This window comes from Gouania willdenowi, chromosome 15 (assembly GCF_900634775.1).
Source record: "Gouania willdenowi chromosome 15, fGouWil2.1, whole genome shotgun sequence".
In the NCBI taxonomy this organism is placed as follows: domain Eukaryota; kingdom Metazoa; phylum Chordata; class Actinopteri; order Blenniiformes; family Gobiesocidae; genus Gouania; species Gouania willdenowi.
In genome coordinates, this window is record NC_041058.1 from 25,748,012 (window position 1) to 25,770,824 (window position 22,813).

Sequence of the window (22,813 nt, forward strand, 5' to 3'; positions counted from 1 at the left end):
GAACCAAAATGCTTACTGCTTTGAAGTATTCAACAAACCAAAAAATAAACATGAATAAAACATATTTCAGTGTCAAAGAATGAAACATGTATTAAAAAAAAAAAAAAAAAAAAAAAAAAAACTGATGTAAAAAATGTTATAAACAAAACCAACAGGCAATAATATTGTGGTAAATTAATGGGTTTCAAAATAAAAGCGTTAACATAGCTTCTCTACAAAGCTGTGTATTATATGAGGTTTTGAAAAATGAACCCCAACTTTTACAGTTTACCAAAGAGGATATAAAATTCAAGGGAGAACTCACCAGAAGGATGAGAGACATTTGTTTCAGGATACCAATGTATAAATCCTAGTTAAAGCCTAAGTCAAGCCCTGTGTGGAAAATGTCTTTCTGTATGCGCCTATGGTGTATAATATGTAAGAATGACAATAAACTATCGGACATTCTACCAGAAATTTCTACTTCAAAAAAACTTTGGGGGAAAAAAAAAATTATTCTTGCATCTGACCATTAAATCATTTTGAGAACATGTTCAACTATGATAAACACACATCCTGCCACCTCAGAATGTTTCTATGCTTGAATAAAACACATTTTATACGTATTTCATCCCTAAAAACGCCTTGTCACAGACAAATTTGACTTTTTAGGTTTATGTAAACGTGACAGGACTGACAAAAAAACATGGGGGCAGTTGTGAAATAGTATTTATTTTTTAAAGATATATAGAATTGAATGTTTTTAATTAATTAATGTCAATGATAACAACATAATGTTGAATTAAAATGTGTGGGGTTTTTTTTTTTCTAAATAAAAGTTTTTAGAATAACAAAACAATTAACAAGGAAGCTTTAATTTAACTGAGGACAGGCCATTTTTCAGGATTTGTAATTTGTAAGTGTTTTTTTAATGAAAGGAAAAAAAACATCTGAGAACCTGATGAATTTCATATTAATTTACAGAACAACTCACATGAACTAGCCATGTCGTCATTTTTTGTCAAAGTTGGGTTATATAAGTTTTATTCACTGTAACATTTTCAGAACAGATAGTGTTCACTTCTGGTAGAATGTCCCCTATATATCTATCCATATCAATAATGGTAATAGCTGATCAATATCATCATCTGTAATGTGATTGACCGGGCCGGACATGTTGGGTCAAAAAGAACTTATAGTGACCGGAAGCAGCCCGTGGCCCCTCCTTCTACCTTGACAGTGTGACACTGACCCACTTTGAGGCGCGTGCAGTCTCTCCACTCCGTCTCGTGGCCAAGGGCGCGCGAGCTCCGCAATGCTGGACACCGACTGTGAGCGCACGCGATGAATCTCTATAACGAGACCGAAACCGAGACACGCACGGAGCGCGCGATCTTCACGACGAGCACCTACAAACTTCTGGCTGTCACTATCGGAACCATCGGACTTCTGGGCTTCTGCAACAACGTGTTGGTCATCGTGCTTTACTGTAAATTTAAGCAGCTGCGGACGCCCACGAACTTGTTACTGGTCAACATCAGCCTGAGCGACTTTCTGGTGTCCGTCATTGGGATCAACTTCACGTTTGCGTCTTGTTTAAAAGGTCAGTGGATCTGGAGCCAGGCGACCTGCATGTGGGATGGATTCAGCAACAGCCTATTCGGTGAGAGAAATATTATTATTATTTATTTATTTATTATTATTATTATTATTATTATTATTATTATTATTACACACTAAAGTTTAATATGAAACTATCAGAAAGAATAGTCTTTAAAAAAGTGTCGAAACTGGATTAAAATAAACTAAAATCTATTTATTATTATTATTATTATCATTATTATTATTATTTTTATTATTATTATAGCAAATAGGATTAAAGAAAATGTGCTTATTAATAATGAATGAATGGATGAATCAGTAAAATCAATGAAAAACCATGAGGAACTGAAGTTAATTGCTAATGTTGAAAGTCAACACCTTTAAGGTGCTGAGAGACTTCCAATATATTCTATGAATATGTCTGTCTGAATCCATGTTAGAAGAGCTATTGCATGGACAGTTTTTTTCCCCCCTTTGGTGCAGTCTCAACTTAAATTGTTTCATATAATAGTCAAACAGAAGCTCACAGCCTGAGCCTTCACAATAAATGTCCTTTTCAGGTGGTGCAGGTATATGATGTGTCCATAGGTAGGACATAAAACCGTATAAAGTTTAGAGTTTGTTGTGTATTGTGTCACATTGAGTAAGACGTTGTGTGTCTGTCTGCTGTGGCTTGGCAGTGGTGCACTTAGGATGAGGTTTCAGTCACTATAGGTCACTGGCCCCGCCCCTTCCTCCCTCCCTCTCTGCTGCACTGCAGCTAGGATTTAGTATTTTTACATGTGGGGACGTGAAGGTCATCCACATGACATCTGTATTACAGCAGAATCTATGTAGATCATGTGTGACACTAAACAGCTGGAGCGTTGCGTCCTGATTTAAATCCCATGCTGACGTAGTGCATGTTCTTCCTAATCTGTACTGGTGTTGCCCTTTTATGATGCATTACCAGCTGAAGAGGGCTCTGCCGTCTCTACTGTCACCTGACAGGGTTTGTTGTAAGGCCGAACGATTAATTGCATTTGCGATATTATCGCGATGTCATAAAACGCGATTTTCTAATCGCAAAGGCTGCGATTTGTTATTTCTTGTCCTGTCTTGTACTGTCCTGTTCAGAGTGTTGAAGAAGTGCAGTCCACATGTTTACATGTTTCATGAAACGTGACGTTACTTAGATATGGTGTAATCTGTGCTTTAAAATTAAATTTATTTAAAGTTGAAATACATCTATAATTGTTTATTATGAAACAGATTAATTTATTGCTTGTGTTCATTGAAAAAAAAATGACAAGAGGCCCTTGAAAAAATAAGCGCATATTAATTTGCAATATTCAGGAAAAAAATCGCACTTAGATTATTTTCCAAAATCGTTCAGCTAGGGCTGCTCAATTAATCAAAATTCAATTACGATTTCGATTACTACATTCAACGATTACAAAAATAACATAATCAAAAAAAAGATTATTAAAAACAACAATAGTAATATTTAGTTGTATTTTTTTACATGTGTTTTATTCGCTAAAAAAACAAACCCACTATTTTGGGCATCTACAAATAATAAAACTTGCACACACACACACGTTATTAATACTAACTTTGAGTAGTTTAAGCCACGCACATGCAAGCTCCTCCCCTCTCAAAGCTAAAGCTAGCCTTCAGGCTAACACGAGGAAAGTTGTCTTGAAACATAGCAGGAGAAATACAGCAAAAATACTTGGTAAACAAGTGGCAAGTGAAATTCTCTTCTATGGCAACACTTTGGGTTTGATGATGAAGACGTAGAGCAAAGACACATCACGTGTAAGAAGTGTTTTGTTTTGTGCAAAAGTGAACATACTTGATTTTAGTGTTTGAAGGATTTTATTTATGTTTAAAGAATATATTTTATGTTTTTTGTCCAAAAAATAAATCATTTTTTGGTTGACAAAGAATCGTTTGAATAATTGTGATTTCAATTATGACTAAAATAATTATTATTTCTTCTATAATCGAGCAGCCCTACGTTCAGCCCTAGTTTGTTGTGCCTCAAACTCTCATTTATTGTGTGTTCCAACCTTTTTAAGTTTTGTTCAGTTTGGTTCTGACAAAAAGAGAATTTATAAACTGTAGGAACAGATAAACTTACCAGAGTATGGAACTGGATATAGTTGTAAAGGTTTTTTGAATAAATACGATGTTTATTGAGTGAAAAAAGTCAGAATCAATATTTGTAATGTGACCCTGGAAAGACACAGGTGCTACCACCATGTTGTGCACTATATAAATCCATTCTGCCTGCAATACATCATGATGTTTCACCGGGTGATTATCGAATCAATCCACAAAATGTTCAAACTGATTTTTTTAATCATGTTTTTTATTGGGAAAAAAAGTATTTAATTGTGCTAACATTAGCATGCAAACACCCGGTCACTATGTGTAAGTGAACCACATCAGACCTTGCTAAACTACCTCATTCACTAATGCATTTTAGCTTGAAGTTGATGGTAATTTATTTTCATAAAGCATACTGGGCACTTTGATAGATTTATGTGGTTAATTTTTTAAAGAATATAAGAAGTTAAAGCTCCAGTTTGTAAGGTTTTTTTTTTTTGTTTTTGGCATCATTTGGTTAAAAATCCATAATCATCTTTGAGTATGTTGTAATCCAAAGTGTTGTGAGTGGACATTGAATCTCTGCTCCTTCTCCTGGCTCTGTAAATGAGCTTTAGAAATACAGGAGCATGACACTGGACTTCTGCCAATCAGAGATCTTTCTACAAACAGAGCAATCCATGAGCTGTATTGGCTGCTCAAGCTGCTAGTAAAAAGCCTATGCGTGTTCACAATATGAGAGTAGGAAAGGTGCAATGGCCGACTTTCAAGCAGAAGTCTCTAAGCTGGCTTTTGGCACAGCGGTCTCACGGCAAACCAAGCGGTAAAAGGCAGACCGGAGTGGAGGAGCAACAGAATAAAGGCACAAATGTGCTGTCCCTCTGACAGTTTGATCATCATGCCACTTGTTTTTCATATGTACTTCAATTACAGTTCTCGCAAGTTTAAAAAAAAAAAAAAAAAAAATTGTATTTGAATTAAATTCAATATTGTATATTAATACAATACATATTAAATTGCATATCGCGATAAATTGTGATGTATATTAGATTGTTTAGTATCAGGATATATTGGGATATATCGTATTTTGACATGCAAATCGTGAATTGTATCATATCATCAGATTCATGGCAATGTACACACCTTATAACCTAACCCATTACAGTAATATCTAAACTCTATTTTTATTAGACATACAAAGGTACAATCATTTGTTCAGCTTTTAAGGGACACACTTGTTCACTCTGTGTGTAAGATCAACCGGGAACGTTTAACAGAGGCTTTTCTGTTCTCCTAAACAAAATGATAAATGAAATGTTTAGTATAGAGGAAAGTCATTCATGGAGATGCTGAGTCGCTGCTGACCCACATTACTCAGCTCTGCCTGTCTCCCCCTCCCTTTCCTTTCTGTGCTGTCAGGCATCGTCTCCATCATGACTTTGGTAGCCCTAGCTTACGAGCGCTACATCCGGGTGGTCCACTCTCAAGTGGTGGACTTCCCCTGGGCGTGGCGGGCCATCGCCCACATCTGGCTGTATTCCCTCATCTGGACGGGGGTCCCTCTACTCGGATGGAACCGTTACACTCTGGAGATCCACCAGCTGGGCTGCTCTCTGGACTGGGCGTCCAAGGACCCAAATGACGCCTCTTTTATCCTCTTGTTCCTCCTGGCATGTTTTTTTGTGCCTGTGGGCATCATGATCTACTGCTACGGAAATATTCTCTATACAGTGAAACTGGTAAAATCTGGAGAAAGGATGTGTTTGTGTGTTGAATCATGAACAGAAATCCCTTAAAGCAGAACTACGTAACTTTTTCACCTTAATAAATCCTTCTCGTAGTCCCTGTGAGGGGATACAAAGGTTTATGGGGTGTGTGATTGGGGGGTCTTACATCTATCCCTGCCTCCGACCCGGTACTGCTTTACGGCAGCCCAATACAAACTAATGCTAGATTATGACAGCCAGCAAGAAAAGGCAGAGAAGACCTTTGTCTGAGGAACGGAGCAACTCCATGCAGTGACAGCTCAGCAGCAACACACAGCAATCACACACACTGTCGTCGCGGCAGCAGGCACGCACACACAACCCAGCAAACACACGTCTTTCTTTCTTTCTTTCTTTTCTTTAGTTGCCTAATTCACCTAAAGTCATGATAATTGAGCTCTCAAAGGATAAAAGGTTTTCATTAAATTAATACCAAGAAATTATTTCCAGCTGTTTAGTAATTTTGTCTCATAACAGTACCTCTACTTCATTGTGATTACTTACAAATAATATCATAAAAGCTGCAATTCTTTTTTTTTTGTTGTTTTTTAGATCTTAAAACAATGTAATAAAATGTTAATGCTTTCGGCTGAGGTAACTTATACCACTAGAATTTTTATAATTGCAAAAAAAAGGAGAAAAGACCTGACCTGGAACTTAGTTTAAATGAGCTCTTCTCGATAGAAGCTAAAGTCTGGAAAAACAGCTTTGGGGGTCCTTTTGGGCAACACGAGGGCTCGAGTTTGACTAGTTCTACATCAAAATTATACTTAACGTTTTAAATAACTACTGTAAAAGTCAAACTTTTATTCAGCAAACACAAATAACAATGTATTCATTGGTTCTTACATTATTCTGCAGTAGCACTAGCTGAACTAAATTAGCCAAATTGTTAGCATTAAAGCATCATCCAGTGGACAAAGCAGAAGAATGCATATCTTAGTTGCTCTTTCGGTTTGTAATGTTAATACTCCTACTTATCGAGACTTACTGTCTCATCTTTTTAGGGGAAAAAACTGTTTACGTAGTAAATGCTAAATAACTTTTTATATCTCTTAATATCAGTTTTGAATTTAACAAGATCACTTTTCTTTAAAATGTGTGAACTTCCACATCAAATGGGGGTACTTGTACCCCTAGGGGTAAGCAATGGCACTACAGGTGGTACTTAAAGCTGATATTTTGAGTTTCTGAGAGGACGTCTCGATGTCCCGCCCTCAACAGCTCCCCTTCCTCCCCCGTTTCTACTTTTCTGCATGCTCATCACGGAACATAACAAGGTCACATTGGGTCACATTGATAAAGGTCTATGGGTCAGGTAGGAGCCAAAATCATATTTACCTGTTTGCAGTTAATTCCGTGCACAGTTCCGCATTCACTTAGATTGACAGTCTCAAAAACAGGAAGTCGAAGCCTATTGGCTGGGCGCACTGGGCAATCGTTTCCATTTGTATAAGGGTCTATAGGATGAAGGAGGGACTTATATACATTAATATATATGAATGACCACTGGCAGTAGACCATAGTAAAAGACTAGTTAGGTTTTTTTTTTGCATTTCAAAAGAATGATACATAAACATAGAAATCTCAGCAACTCCGATTATCAGCTTTAAGAGAGATAGGAAAATTAAAAAATAAAACCATGAAAAATGAGTCATCATAATGATGATTAAAAAATGATCTTGATTAGAACATGAACTGAAAATACAAGTGACAGCAGACTTGGTCTCACACCAGGTGGGAGATTACAGGAAGTGATAAAAATCTATTCAGGAGGCACTAAACACTGTTTCTTTCCACTTATTGACAAGGTTAGTCTTCAAAATGTGTGTTAACCCTCATTCATTTCATCATTATGCTCTATAGTTGTCTTTAGGGATGTCCCGATACAACTTTTTCACTTCTGATGCGATACCAATATTGCAGCCTTGAGTATTGGCTGACACCGATATCGATCTGATCCAATATCAGCATGAATACATACTTTTATTACTTATAATGTAGTGTGGAATGTTAGAAAAGGCTTGATCAAGTGATGTTACTCAAACAGAGAACAATAGTCAGCATAGGTATGAGAAAAACTGACCAATTGGTTACATACATTTTAACCTTCAACATACCGTATCTATAGTATTCTACAATTGAATAAATATATGTCAGAGATTTTAGATGCAGTCCGATAAAATCCGATATTTGTATTCTGGCTGATATCGGATTGCACACCCCTAGTTGTTTTATATAATATTCTGGGCAAAATGTAGCTGGACAAAGGGGGTACCTGGATTCAGAAACAAGAGAACAGGGGTACTAAGTTTGAGAACCACTGAAATAAACAATAACATGATCCAAACACTTACTCATCTTTCATCATTTCATTCATTATATCCTATAGTTGATGTTTTAGCTGCACCGCTAACAATCATACAACTCACTTAGTAGTATGCACTATGCACCAACAGTGTCTCCAGAAGACATATTTTCATTTTAGATGTGTTTTTTAATGATTTTTGGATGAACATGCTCTATTTGGTTATTATTTTCATCAAAAGAAAGAGCTTGACCTTAGTCATAGAACACAGCTTTGCCCTTGTCTTTTATCACAGACTCTTTAATCCTATTAGTGCTCTGTGTCGGTTTTATGAGCGCTGGGAAAATAAGGGCCTAAAGTTGCACCAATGTCAAAGTGAACAGACTGTTAAAACTAATTAGTCTCTCTGCAACGACGTTTGACCCACTTCTCCAGTAGATGCACAACAAAGTGTTGGATCGTAATAGAGTGCAGAAAATGTGCCAACAAAGAAATGCACAAAGCTAATCCTGTTATATGGCATCGACCCAGATGCTTCTCTGTCTCACTATTTCATTTAGCAACTTAACAGAAAGTGTGAGCTGATGCCGCCTCCTCGGAGCCCTGAGCTTTAATCGTCACTAAACTCCTCAGAGGTCTTGTCACACGGTGCTGCTTCTTGGGGAGAAACATCACAGACTAATAACTAATTCCTACTGGGAATTACTGCTGTCACAGTAGACAAGTGATAACATAAAAAACAATCCCAACTTTTTAAAACTGCCCAGAGCTCGTGCTCTTACTTTAAAATGAACCACAACACCGAGAAAGAACAATATTGTTGTTGAATATTATCTTGAGTAAATTGGCTAAGTGAAATAATGAACCTGTCATTCAACTCGTTATCTACTAAGATACATCCAATTTGTTTTGCCCAACTAGCGTTGATCCCAAAATACAATTAATCTCATGGAAACAAAGATCTCGAAAAGATTTTTAATAACACACGGGGAAACACTGAATCACTAGATGGCGATATATATAGAAAGTGTCTATTTGTACGGTTGCCGTATGGACATCCCACGGTGCTATTGGTACGGTTACCGAAGTACATGTACGTAGCGTCTTAGGGTTAGGTTTTGGTTATAACCCAATATTGCAACAATTTTTAGGGTTAGGGTTAGATTTAGGGTAAGGTTTAGTCTTAGTCACACAACCTAAACTGACCAATGACTGACCTATCATGTGACCTAATCTGGCCAAATAGGGGCGCTGCGTACAGATAGAATGTCAGTTTATTGATATGGCAACCATACGAATAGCCACTGCTATATATATATATAATTATAGCTTGCTTAAAAAGTAATTTTTCATTTGCACTGATTGGAAAATTATGTTTTTGACCTTTTCATAAGTGGCAGAGTCATTTGAAGCATTAGTTGCTAATTATTCTTATAATTAGAAACTAATCATCAGTTTGTGATTGTATAATTTATGTATCCATTCATTTGCTGACCCGCTTGCTCATTTTCAGGGTCGCAAGTATAATTTAACAATTATTTAATCAAAATGTTACCGCCAGTCAATATTAAGCTGACGTTTTTGGCAAAGTTGAGACACTGTCATTTGTTGCCTCATGCAACTGTGGGATATGATGTCACAAACCCTTAGGTTAAGTTAAGTTAATGTTCCTTCTTTTCTTTTCTTTTCCAGTCTCCACATGACAACTCCTAAACCAGTGGTTCCCAAACTTTTTCTGTTATGCCCCCCTTTGAAGATATAAATAGAAATATTTACACGCGCACACACACACACACTCCCCTTCACAACAAAACTTCCACAGAATGGGTTAAAAAATATTTTATTGAAAACGATGACAATTGTGACTATTCTTAAAAACTCATAGAAATAAGATAAAATATGCAATCCCAAAAATTAGAACAGTAATAATTAAATTATTTGAGCGAATATAATTTTTTTTTTTCTATTTTAGTTCCACCAGGGGGCGTGTACGGTGGCTGGGAAGTGTCAGGTGAATGCAAAAAGGTCACAACACAAATAAAAAATGGTCACCACACCGAATGCAAAATGGCCACAACGGAAGTGTTTGCGACGGACCGGTATTATGATATGATAGCCTAATATGAAAAATATAAGAGTATCCTAATCAACTTTCACTTACTTTCATACGTGTTTCGATGTCTTCTTCTCTGTTCTGGCGGGTTAAAAACATCCACCAGAAACGTGTCCGTCTGTAATACCGGTCCGTCGGAAACACTTCCGTTGCAGAAACACTTCCATTGTGGCAAAATGGCCACAACACGAATGCAAAATGGCCACAACGGAAGTGTTTGTAAATGCATTCACCTGACACTTCCCAGCCACCGTAGGCGTGTTCCCCACTTTGGGAACCACTGCCTCAAAGCAAAGTTCTTGAATTGTCTTTCTTTGTTCTGTAGTGGTTTTTGCCGCCTGACTCTATCTTAAGTTATTGAACAAGCACCAGTTCCTGATAGTAGTTATTGAAAGCCTTAAAAATCCACAACTGCATTAAAAAAAAAAAAACCCAACATGCAGGTAGAATCTTCAGGCACTTGACGTGATTTGATTGGAGAGTTTACCTAGGTGCCGATCAAAAAAATGTAACCATGTTGCCAGGGAACTGAGTTCAGCAGAGGTAATGGACCTAAAATAATGCCACATAAAGATGGAAATGGCTCCTGTTTTACAAAAGCAGCTTTTAACAATTTAAACCTTTTATTTTAGCAATTTTTGTATCATATCATTGTGTATAACATGCCAAACCACTTTTTAAAAGATGGCTAATGGTGACTATAATGAATGTAACAAATGTGCTTTTGAACTGTGAGAAAAATCAAGGTAAATCTACACATGTACTTTATATTTGAATTTGAAATACTTTATTAATTACTGAAGGGAAATCCCGCTTCCCAACCGATGTCCCTACGGACTGAACTACTGCTGCCCATTACTGGGACTCACTCAAATACTCTATAAGAGGAATCAAATTTATACCTAGCTGAGAGGTCTTGTTGGTTACCTGATAACATAACAAATAAAGTCACATAGATATTGTTTCCCCCATATATCCTCACTCATCTGCATTTACTGTCTGACAACCTTTGTTTTAAAAGTGCTGTTTGCCTCCTCCTCTCTTATTTTACTCGTAGCTGCGCTCAATCCAAGATCTCCAGACCATTCAGATCATCAAGATCCTGCGTTATGAGAAGAAAGTGGCTGTTATGTTTTTCCTGATGATATCCTGCTTCCTGGTGTGTTGGACGCCCTACGCTATTGTCTCCATGATCGAGGCCTTTGGCAGGAGGAGCATGGTCTCTCCCACTGTGGCCATCATCCCTTCTTTCTTTGCCAAGTCCAGCACGGCATACAACCCTTTAATATACACCTTCATGAGCAGAAAGGTTTGTAACAGTGTTCACCAAGATCTCATTATATAGTTGTTGAGTCCCAGTTTGTCTGAGCTTTTTCAGCTTATTATTAATTCATTTTGATGTTCCTCCTGCTTTTAGTAAACTTGTATACATATACAGTATAAATCTTGTAAATAAAAAGTATTGCTGCAGGGTTGTTGGCATAAAACTAGTTAATTAAGGGTATGGGGACTAAGAGATTATCTAAATAGACCAGAACATGTATAATCATGGACATCCTACATACAATATTAGTTTATAACACGCTTCATAGCAGAGATGGGCAGCTTTTATCACAGTGGGGGCCACAAAAATGTGATTGTCGAATTTGAGGGCCACATTTTTTAGAATTCATGTCATCATTTAGAATAATGACAATCTGAACATTAATACAGAAAAGAAAACTGGTTTTTGTTTTGACATTGTTTTGTTTATTTTGTGTTTTGTACTTTTATTGTTATTTTGTGTTTTTATTTTATCATCCCCCGCCACAAAGTGTTTGAGATCCGTCCTTCCGTCTGAGTTAAAGGGGACAACTTTTCTCAGAAACTGTTTAAGATAGGATAACCAAATTTGGTGAGTGACTTCAGGGTATCGATACCTTGATGGAGTTTGAAAATGAGAAGCACACAAATATGTTTTTTGGAGTTATAGCCCTTGTTCCATTTTTTGGACTCTGTTCGAGGTATTTTCAAAGGGGACAGCTTTTCACAGAAACCGTTCAAGATAGGATAACCAAATTTGGTGAGTGGCTTCAGGGTATCAATACCTTGATGGAGTTCAAAAATGACAAGTGCGCAAATATTTTTCCCGGAGTTATTGTCCGTGTGCCATTTTTTTTACTCTGTTTGAAGTACCTTCAAAGAGGACAGCTTTTCTTAGAAACCGTTCTATATCTTCTTGTTTTCATGTATTTTTGTTGTCATTTTTTGGGTTCTTGGGGCCTGTACTATGAAGCTGGATAAGTATATCTCAGGTATCTCTGCGTTAGCAAGCTTCACCTAACCAAACATTTTCCATCACAGAGCAGCTGTACTAAGTAGGTTATAAACATGTTTACTTAATCCAGGTGATTTCATCTTGGCGGCGTACGCGTTGCCATGAAACGGGTAGAGATTGCAGCGTCTGACCAACCACAATCATGGAGAAATGGTGCCGACCAAATTACTTCACCATTGAGGAATATATCCTTAAAAATATGAAGAACTCAAACCTTTAGTTCAGACAAAAAACAACACTGTTGCTGCTGCATAAACAGAAGGAAAGGAATGTAAGCAGATAATTAATGAATGTTAATGTCTACATTTGTGAGATACAATTCATCAGAGAATAGACGAACATTCTGATCAGCACTGACGTGTTACTATTTACATATCTGCCTCATTTGAGGTGCAGTCTGTGGCTAATGCTGCATTCATACAGCTCAGCTTACATCACAAGGTGGTATTTTATACTGTACAGTCTATTATTGTACAGGACTGAGTCTTTTAGCCTCGCCAACAGTATATATGAATGCAGGAATGACTGAATTAATTTAGAGGCTTTATCAGCTGACTAATGTTGGTCAATCCATCAGATAATAATCAATACCGCTCATTAAAGATGTCTCAAAATAATTACATCTATTATTATGTCTCTCCTGTCAGCAGTCAGATCAGATCCATGCAGCAATGTGTGCAGAGAATAACCCACCTATTCATGGGTAGGTCATTTTCTAAGTGAACTGATTGGTCAGGAGGCGGGGCTTTTATACGCGCTCAGATCTTAACCTGGCACTTAACCTGGTCCTGACCAGGTTAGCCGTTCAGCGTAAGTTAGCATGGTGATTTACCCCGTTAAGAAGTTAGCCCACAATGTAATAAATCCCGGAAGTTAGCGCGATAATAGAAAATTCAGCTTCGTAGTACAGGCCTTTGGAGTAATACTAGTGTGTTTTTGGTGCACTTGCTTTAGGGGCCACACAAAATTGAACAGTGGGCAGCATGTGGCCCCAGGGTTGCCCATTTTTGTTTGATAGTTTTACAAGAATGTACATGTTTGTTCTTTTAAACCACATTTTGTTTTTGGTTTTGCTTTTTTGCATCATACAATTATTATTACATTTAAATCATCTTCTTCTCTGGCTGTAAACTACATTGTCATACTTTTGTCAATATTTTAATGTATGTATTTTTTTTTTACTGTAATTGTAACTTTTCTCTTGGTCTTTCTAACACATACAGGTGAAATTAGTTTACAATAATTAATGTCATTTTTTTCTTCTTTTCGTCATCGTCTTTTATCTGAAGCATCACTTCAGCTTTACTCACAGCAATCACAACACACCTAGTTATCCTTCATCAGCAAAAGACTAATGATAATGTATTGTCTCCTTTTGATTGAAACAAAGCATCTCTAATAAAGATGGCTAAACCAAGAGTTGGTATATACCAAGAAAAACATGCTTTTCATCTGAATATTACTAAAAAACGCTTTCCTCAGGATATTAGATTCTTGTTTTCTCCAATCTCATGGTGACAGATTATTGGGGCTGTGTGCGTAGGAGCTAAATTGACACTCGTTTTAGTCTAAGTCAGCATGAGCCGAAGCTGTAATCCTGTGTGTGACAGTGAAATTAGTGGGGACAGGGCTTTATTTTGCTCTCCCCTTTTAAACACTATTCTCTCATCACTTCCCATCTTCATCATTCTCCTACAGTTCCGTCGCTGTTTGCTGCAGCTGCTTTGCTCACGGCTGTCTTGGTTCCAGAGGAATCTCAAGGAGAACCCACTGACCCCAGTGGAGCGACCCATTCGTCCCATCGTGGTGTCAAGTGCGTCTTGTGGCGCCGGCAGAAATCGGCCCAAAAAAAGAGTGACTTTCAGCTCTTCGTCCATTGTCTTCATCATCACCAGCGATGACCTTCAGCACTTTGATGTGTCTTCCAGGTCAAGGGACACCACTCGGCTAAACGTAATTCAAGTGCGGCCACTGTGATCCAGGAGTTCACTTGCTCTCACCAATCAGTTTGCCTTAGGATAAATCCTACAACTCAAAGCCAAACAAATCACTTCTGACCTCTGAGGATGTTTCTTCATCCAGAGTTACAAACTTGATACTGCTTAGTGTAAATATCCAGCTGTCCGCTGAAGAACACAACTAAACCTGACAGTACGGCTGGGCGATATCGACCAAAACTAATTTCTCAATATTTTTTCTCAAAATGGTGATATACGATATAAACCTCAATATTTTTAATACAAAAAAAAAATCTTGCTAGGAAGACAATTCTAGGTTAAATTTACTGATGCAAAATTCCACACAGGCTCATTTACTCATTTATTAACAAACAGCTGTACAATAGGTTCCACTTTTGGCTTTTTCGCCTATAAGGGACAGCACATGTGGGTGTGTGGTTTGTTTAGGTGAAGGTCTGGATTAGGACACACTCAGAAATCCATCAAACCGTGACTACTAAAACAAGTATTTTAATATAAAATAAGATATTATATATATATATATATATATATATATATTGATAAAGGCGATATTGTTATTTTCTATATCGCTTGAATCTTGATATATGTTGCCCAGCCTTACCTCATCTTCATCTAACATCAAATGTGGTTATTTCAATATTTAATGACGTAGTCTTTCTCACGTTTATTTGTAAAGTACACCACACTGTACAGTGACACTATAGGACTGTGTTAAGTACTTAGAAGTAGGTTGTTTATCTGAGTTTTGATTTACATGCAGTTTATATAATGGTTGGTACCCAACTGCTTTTGTATAACAAGGAAAAATAACCCTTAGCTTCTTAGCCATAAGTCACAATGCAAACACTGACATTACTGTGTAGAAATTCAATAAAGAGGTCCTATTTTAAGCTACATAGCTTGTGTGCCTTATCTCATTTCAATCTAAACATGCCGTGTTATGAGAGCAGTCACTGTGAAATGACATTTGCGTGTGGACCACATGGAGGTAATTAGATCAGAGGAGATCAGGCATGGACCACAGTTCTGGTCAAAAAAAACCCCTTTCACAACCTCCAAAGCTGTCAGCTATAAATAGATGTGATGAATCGATGTCCATGGTTAATAAAACCTTTTTCATTTAGCATTTAGTTATAAAAAGAACAGCCAGGTATGAGACAAAAAGATCAGTCCTACCTGAATAGGGGGATAAATTGAGGGAGGCGAAACAAGTCAGGAAATGGAAGTGGGTGAGTTGGTTGATGTGTGGGAAAAAATTAATAAAAATAGACCTCAGTATCCCCCCCATTCATCACTAGCTGCCTTCTTCTAATATTAAAGCAAGAATTAAAAAGCAACCCATCATATGACTGGAATAGGTATGAAGCTGAATAGTAAAACTTTGATTCTAATTCATGTAGAAAATGTTTTTGGAGTCATTTATATCAACCTTTAGCTTCCAAATACATGTAATTTTGTCATTCAGGACATTTGAGTAAATCAGATTTGGCAAATGTTCTCATAGCGTCAGTACTACTTTTGGTATTTTTGGTCCGAATGGTACAAATGAAGAAATAGCATTTTAGCTTCATGGTGTAGTTACGTTTCATCCGGTTCCTTAGACGTCCTTCTGAAGAAGACCAAGTACATCACGTTGGACAAATGTTTAAGTTGCAAACAAGAAATGGGGCTTTGAAACACTGGGGGCACAGCATGTGAATGCCAGTATCAGCCATCTTACTACAGATCCACACATGCCATCAAGCTGAACAGCATAGACACCTTAAAACAGTTTAACACAGCAATCAGAAGTCTTTAAGCTCATAAAACAGTTCCGGGTTACATGAATGGTGACCTTTCTTGAGTAATCACAACGTCACAGTTTGTCAAACACGTCAACCTCCTCAAGCATGAGTTTAAAGTGCCTTTTTTCTAAATCTCCTCTCATCAGTAAGAGTACTAGCAAAGTTTACAAAAGTTTTTCAGTTCGAACTGTCTGGAATTTGGGATACTCTTAGCTCGGTGGCTATTGCTAGAGCTGAAAAAAAGATTTAGCACTCAACATAATCCTCTAACATGGTAAGGAAACCACTCCTGTTAGCAGAGAATCTTGTATTGCTCAAAGTTTTTTAGTGGATGTACTCTGCGGTTTGTCCAGAGCAAGCTCAGCTGTTACCTGTTGATGCTAACATCAACAGGTAAAAAACAATGTTGGACGATTAAAAAGTTACTCTGCGGTTTGTCCAGAGCAAGCTCAGCTGTTACCTGTTGATGCTAACATCAGCAGGTAAAAAACAATGTTGGACGATTAAAAAGTTTTAAAAGAAGACAAAATGTTTCTCTGTAGTTTTGATGGCCAGATGGCAGCATATTTTTTTACTGAAACTTTCATTAATAGAGAATGTGCAAGAAGATTTGCTAAAGGAAATGCAAGAAAATGTTTTATTCATTTATTTATTTATTTTATAATTGCCACCTTAAGGAAGTTCCCAGCTCCAAAATTCAAAGTAAAAGAGTGGACAAAATCACTAGCACATAGTTCTTAGTAGATTTAAATTAGTGCCATGGTCCGAGAGGAGAGAATCAAAATGGTGAAACTAACAGTATAAAGACCACTTCAATGTGTAGCAGCAACATGAAAAAATGTCTATGAATTGCAATCCAATAGTAGAAAGTAATTTTTATTTTATCAATATTGAATTCCCTGTCCAGGGAGACCGTGCCTAGCGCTCGCCAACAGCTGGTAGAGGCACTAGCAGATCCCAGTGATCCTTTAAATAAAGGTGGATTTATTAATAACTGTTGATCACATAAGTAAAGACATCTCTGATCCCTGTCTGATTTTATCTGAGGCTTTGCTGTAAATGGTCTTAAAAAAAAAAAAAAAAAATCTAGTCCACTTCCTCAGACCTCCACTCATTCAGAATTGTAATTATTCCAGTCAGCAGCTGTTTGTCAGATACCCTTTATCCCAGAGCTCATGGAGACCTGAGAGCTGCCAGCCTGCTCCACATTTTCTCTGCAGGGATGCTGAGCTTGTTGACATCAGGAGGGTTTTTAATAAGAAGGAAGACACCTCCCAAAGCAGCGCCTGCAGCACTGAACAGCAGTCCTCGGTTTATCACCTGTTAAGAAACAAATATGCAAACAAATACGTCAGCTTGCAATCACATTTGATGTTACAGATGGGCATTTGGCATTTAAAAGTAGAGGAAACACAATACTGAATGTTTCACTTGATGCACTTCATATTATGCATCTCATCATTTTACAGGTTATTAATATGTAGTATAAAACTATAGCTGCTGAAAGAGGTTATGTCCACATGATAATTCTCTGCATTTTTATTATACTGTATATATTCAACCTTTAACACACATCCTTATATCATTTCTGACAGTGAACTCTGCCAGGTTTTTAAAACTCTTTTATTTTGCATTATCTGTGCAGAATAACAGAAGAACAATAGCCAGTAACCATAAAAAGTGCATGTTGTGCAAGTGAAAGATCAAGAAAATTACAAAGGTTGTCAAAGATCTAAAATCAGTCACATTAATGAAAGAACCATTTAAAAAAACATTTCAATAAAAGCTTCATGAATATTAGGTTAATAAATGGTTATTAAGTCTGAAGTTTTTTGAAAGTGCAGATGTCTTAAATAAGCACGACCATTGTTCTCTATTGTTTGATATGATTTTACCAAGAGCTCTCTATGCTGTCTAATGGTGTAATTATTTATTTGACTAATAATAAAGTTTTGCTTTTAGTTTTGTATTTCAAAAAATAAAATGTAGGTGTGTTTACTTTGTCTTGCCATTGCCAGCGTTCCACTGCCTTATGGTATCTGGTCCTTGTGAAGGTGACCTAAAACAGTAGGATGCAAAATAAATGAAGTAATGTGTGTCAAATAATGTCATGTGATTGCAGAGGCTCCCTTACCATGGTATAGAGTGGAATTATTGTCTTTGGCATGACGAAGTGGAGGATATTGTCAACGTGTTTTCTGAACAGGAACCATTTCGAGTTGACATGTGCTCGCATCTACAACACAACAAAACCAACAAATGTATGAGTTATTTCAACTAACCCACTGTAAAACCATTAAAAACATATCCTTCAGTCCCATCAGGGAACATGTCATCATGTTGAGTATAGGTGCAGACGCTGGGCAACATCATTGCTTATTCTGGTGGTTAGTTTTAGAATCATCCGGGATATCTCTCTGTCAGCGGACTTCACTTAACCAAACATTCTCTGTCAGAGAGCCCCTGTCCTACGAAGCAGGTTAACAACATGTTCACTTAAAGCTGATATCCGGAGTTTCTGAGAAACGTCTCAATGTCCTACCCTAAACAGCCTCACTTCCTCCTGCTGCCTCTCCCAATTTACCAGAAGCCACGCCTCTACTTTTCTGTACGCGCATCGGGGAACATAACAAGGTCGCATCGGGTGACATTGATATAGGTCTATGGGTCAGGAAAGAGCCAAAATCTTATTTACCTGTTTGCTGTTGTAACGCGCGGCCTTGTTTCAGTGCACAGTTCTGCATTCACTTTGATTGACAGTCTCAAAAACAGGAAGTCTATTGGCTGGGTGATCACAGCAATCGTTTCCATTTGTATAGAGGTCTATGGATAAAGGAGGGACTTATATACATTAATGTATATGAATGACCACCTGCAGTAGACCATAGTAAAAGACTAGTTAGGTATTTTTTCACAGAATGATACAAAAACATAGATTTCTCAGAAACTCTGGATATCAGCTTTAAGGGAGGTGGTTTCAGACAGAATACGTGCACGCTCCTGTGACTAGGGTGGAGATTGCAGCATCAGACCAACCACAATTACGGAGAAACTGTAGAGCAATTCACGTCACAATTGAGGAATAATTCTTTAAAAATATAAAGAAATAAAATCTATAATTCAAACCAAAAAAAAAGCAGAAAGAAAAGAATGCAGGCAGGAAGTTGTCGACTGTTAATACGTAAAAGCGTGAGATTATAAAATATTAATCCATGGCATGATAAACGGACAGTGTTCTGATTAGCCAGTTTCACTTTATTACAGCAGAGGCGTATTTCTACTCAGGTAGTCCTCCTCAATTTATCACACACACACACTGGGACGACAGTGCATTGTTTTACTGTATTATGATCCTGCTGATGCTGTCTGCGTATGTATGAATGACTTAATGCGCATGTAAGAATGCGTATGTAAGAATGCGTATGTATGAATGCGTATGTAAGAATGCGCATGTATGAATGACAATGTGTATGTATAAATGACAATGCGTATGTATGAATGACTTAATGCGTATGAATGACTTAATGCGTAAATTTCCTGTAAATGAAAAGATTCCATTTACTCATTAATAATCTTTCTTTCCTAAACGTAGCTGTCAGATCTGCACCAACCAGGATCTTCTAACAATGGGCAGGTCAAAAGAACTGATTGGTCAGGAGGTGGGACTTTTATACTCGCTCTTATCCACTTTATAACCAGGTTCTGACCAGGTTAGATGTTCAGCCTAAGTTATCATGGTGAAGTTAGTATAGAACACACAGATTAAATCCCAGAATTTAGCGCAATAAGAGGAAATCCAGCTTTGTAGTACAGGCAAAAAGGCCCTGGGTGTTGCTGTCTGGGATCTCTCTATGTAGAGTTTGCATGTTCTCTCAGAGCTTCCCCATGTAATCCTACTTCCCCCTCCAAGCCAAAAGCAATGAATGGGTGTGGGAATGCAGTGTTGGCCATGTGATGAACTGGCATTCTGTCACTGGTGTACCCTGCCTCGTGCTCGATGTGTGCTTAAGATAGACATCACAGTAGCAGACCCACATGCTAGGATTCCTTCTACCAACCAAATAATCTCTCTTGATTGAGGTGTTTGTCTATGTGAACAGTCTCTGTAACAGCTGATTGTTAAGTGGGAACCCTTTGTTGTCACTCCAATCAGTACAAATGCAGATGGATGTATTCCTCATTATATTGCCTTGGGTGTTAATTGTTATTCTGTCTGTCAAGGCGACATGTTACAGCGTGGCTGGCTGACAGGAAGAGTATTTCATATTCGTAATTTTCTAAACAAATTTTAATCACAAGAACAAATAAATGTTAGAAGTTGATGACAACAGTTGATGACAACAAAAGGCTGATTTAAATTGTCACCTGAAAGTGGAAAAAAGCCAGAAAATGTGTGATTACTCATAAATTATTTATGTTAAATATGAAACGTGAATTTTTTTTTATTGCACAATAAGTGTTGATTGCCCCATATTTTGATCATGAAATACTGTATATGTGGACATGACAAAGCCTGTAAAATCCTGTCATTCAAAGGCATAACAAAAGATCCCATTACTATTTTCGTCACCATGTACTCAATCTCCTTGTGCCACAACCTTTTCAGAAGCACAATTAACCCCACTTTAGTGGTGGCAATGTTGCATGAGAATGAGTACTTAACCCCTTCTGGAGGGTTCAAGAACTGACAGTTTATCTCTGAAGGTTATTAAACACTCCCACGAGCCTGATGACCAAAAATACAGTACAGTGGTGGCTGGTGCATTTTTCTCCAGGGGGGGCTACAACTCCGAAATAGATATACACCAAAAACAGGTTTTGTGTACAGTAGCTTTGAAAAAATAAGTAAGGAAAATTGCACTTACAGAATTGCTTTCAAACTAACCACATTTATTGTCATCGAACCCATAAACAAGTAAGAACAAATATAGTATATAGTAGTAGTATATACCAGTGGTTCTCAAACCTTTTTGGCTCAAGTACCCCCTTTCTGTCATTTCTGAATCCAAGTACCCCCTTATGTCCAACTACCGCATTTTGCTAAGAATACTATGAAAAAACAACAACACATCATAATGATGGAATTAATGAGTGATAACACACATTTTAAAGAATCTCATTTTGTAAATAAGTGGAATGAAACAGTATTTAGAGCCTTGTTTTTTCAGTTGGTGTTCTAATCAGTATCAGATTCATTTCTATCATCATTTTGTGGGTTTTCTGTGTCAAAGTGTGTGTTTTTGGTTTCATTTTGTGTATTTTGTTTTTGTGTGTGTTTGGTATTATTTAAATGATTCCATCTCAGTCTGTTTCTTATGTCATTTTGAAAGTTTCTCTGTTATGTTTGTGTAATTTGTAGCAATGTGTCTTTGTTGTCGTTTTGTGTGTTGCTGGTAATAGTAAGTATTTTAATCTCTTTGTGTGTGTTTTGGTGTCATTTTGCAGATTTTGTTGTTAGTTGTCTGTTCTTTTTATTATTCAGTATATTTTTCTCTTATTTAGAGTTTTTATTGTCGTTTTGTTAAATGCTGGTAATATTTAGTAGTATTATCATTTTGAACTAAAGAAATAAACCCCATATTTTTAATGCTTTCATTTGTTAATTTTCCTTCTCTCTCTCTCTCTCTCTCTTAAGTACCCCCTGTAGTGCCATCACGTACCCCAATTTGAGAAACTCTAGTATATGCAATAGAGTGAGTGAGTGTGTCAGGGTTATTATACTTCTTGAAATTTTATTTGTTTTGTTTTTTAATTTTGTTTTTCAGATTTGACCTTTTTTTCTCTCCAGTTTTAGTTAGTCTAACAAGTATTTAAATAAAAATGGGGGTGAAAGATGAAGTGGTAAATGAATATACATAATTTAAGAAGTGACAAAATATAATTTAAGACCGAGTTTACAAAAAATGGACATATTCAAGATTTAAAATCATCAAATGTAGTTTGTTCCTAGTTTGTTCAAGTTTCTTTGCCTTTTCTGAAAAGTTCTTTGAATGGGTCCTACCTGTCTTTATCCATGCTGAGTCAGCAGGTAGGCAGGGAAAGCACAATTATTTAATTTCTCTTTCTTCATTTTGATTCTCCTTCTAACGTCTTCACCTGTCAACTCCACATTATGAAGGACCACTGTGACGTCAGCCCCTCCCAATGGCGGGAGGAAGGTGTTGTGTAAATGTTCTGGCTGCATTCAACTCTGCACAGCCGCAGAGAGTCTCTGGGCGCAGGTACACTGCGCCCAGAGACTCTCTGTTGACTCGTATTGAAAAGGCGTTACTGTGAATGCACAACTTTTAACGAGAATGGACGGTAAAGATTAGTGCGCCCTAAACAGGAAACACGTCATCACCAATCAGACACAGATGAATGAAACAACTTCACACATCATCATTATCTATATAATATTATTTATTCTGATTATCTAAATACAGATATACATTTGTTTCGTAGTATTTTTAATTCATTATTAATTTTTATTATTTTTTCTGTCTCACTCAAACAAATGTGGTGAGTGGTGGGGCGTTGGCCTAGCGCCCTCTATCGGCCAGCCCCCACTGATGGGATATCTATTGTGTAAGAATGTGGTGCAGGAAATAATAATGTTTAAGATGCAGCCTTTTGTTTATCTAAATGTTGTGTGTGGATGTGTAGATGTTTACTAAATATGCGTTGATCATTTAGGCAGTCATTTAGACGGTTGGAGCTCTTCAGGATATTCAATTAAAAATCACAATCTGAAATTGCACATTAGTAGCATCATTTAGCTCAATGAAACATAGCTTGAGTTTTAAATGCATCAGTCGTGTCGTAGTTTAAATTATGCTTCGATTATATCCTCAGATTTGTAATTCTGATTGTGTGTTGTTTTGAGATCAAC

General features: G+C 37.1%; 2 protein-coding genes across 4 annotated transcripts in view; one reads left to right on the forward strand and one right to left on the reverse strand.

Annotated features, from left to right (window-relative positions):
* Positions 1-1,273: 1,273 nt before the first annotated feature.
* opn3 (opsin 3) lies at positions 1,274-14,479 on the forward strand. Its single transcript, XM_028469083.1, has 4 exons — positions 1,274-1,642; positions 5,095-5,414; positions 10,920-11,171; positions 13,878-14,479. The coding sequence occupies exons 1-4, from the start codon at positions 1,324-1,326 to the stop codon at positions 14,154-14,156; spliced, it is 1,170 nt and encodes a 389-aa protein (XP_028324884.1). The 5' UTR covers positions 1,274-1,323; the 3' UTR covers positions 14,157-14,479.
* Positions 14,480-15,786: 1,307 nt separating this feature from the next.
* Positions 15,787-22,813, reverse strand: part of kmo (kynurenine 3-monooxygenase) — a 30,223-nt gene continuing 23,196 nt past the window's right edge. For 2 of the 3 annotated variants that reach the window (XM_028469452.1, XM_028469453.1), the window contains exons 11-13: positions 18,077-18,178; positions 17,942-18,001; positions 15,787-17,262 (exon numbers count right to left, since the gene is read on the reverse strand). In XM_028469452.1, the coding sequence (XP_028325253.1) occupies positions 17,116-17,262; positions 17,942-18,001; positions 18,077-18,178 (309 nt within the window). In that variant the 3' untranslated portion in view covers positions 15,787-17,115. The remainder of the gene's footprint in view (positions 17,263-17,941; positions 18,002-18,076; positions 18,179-22,813) is intronic. The other variant, XM_028469449.1, reaches the window with a different exon arrangement.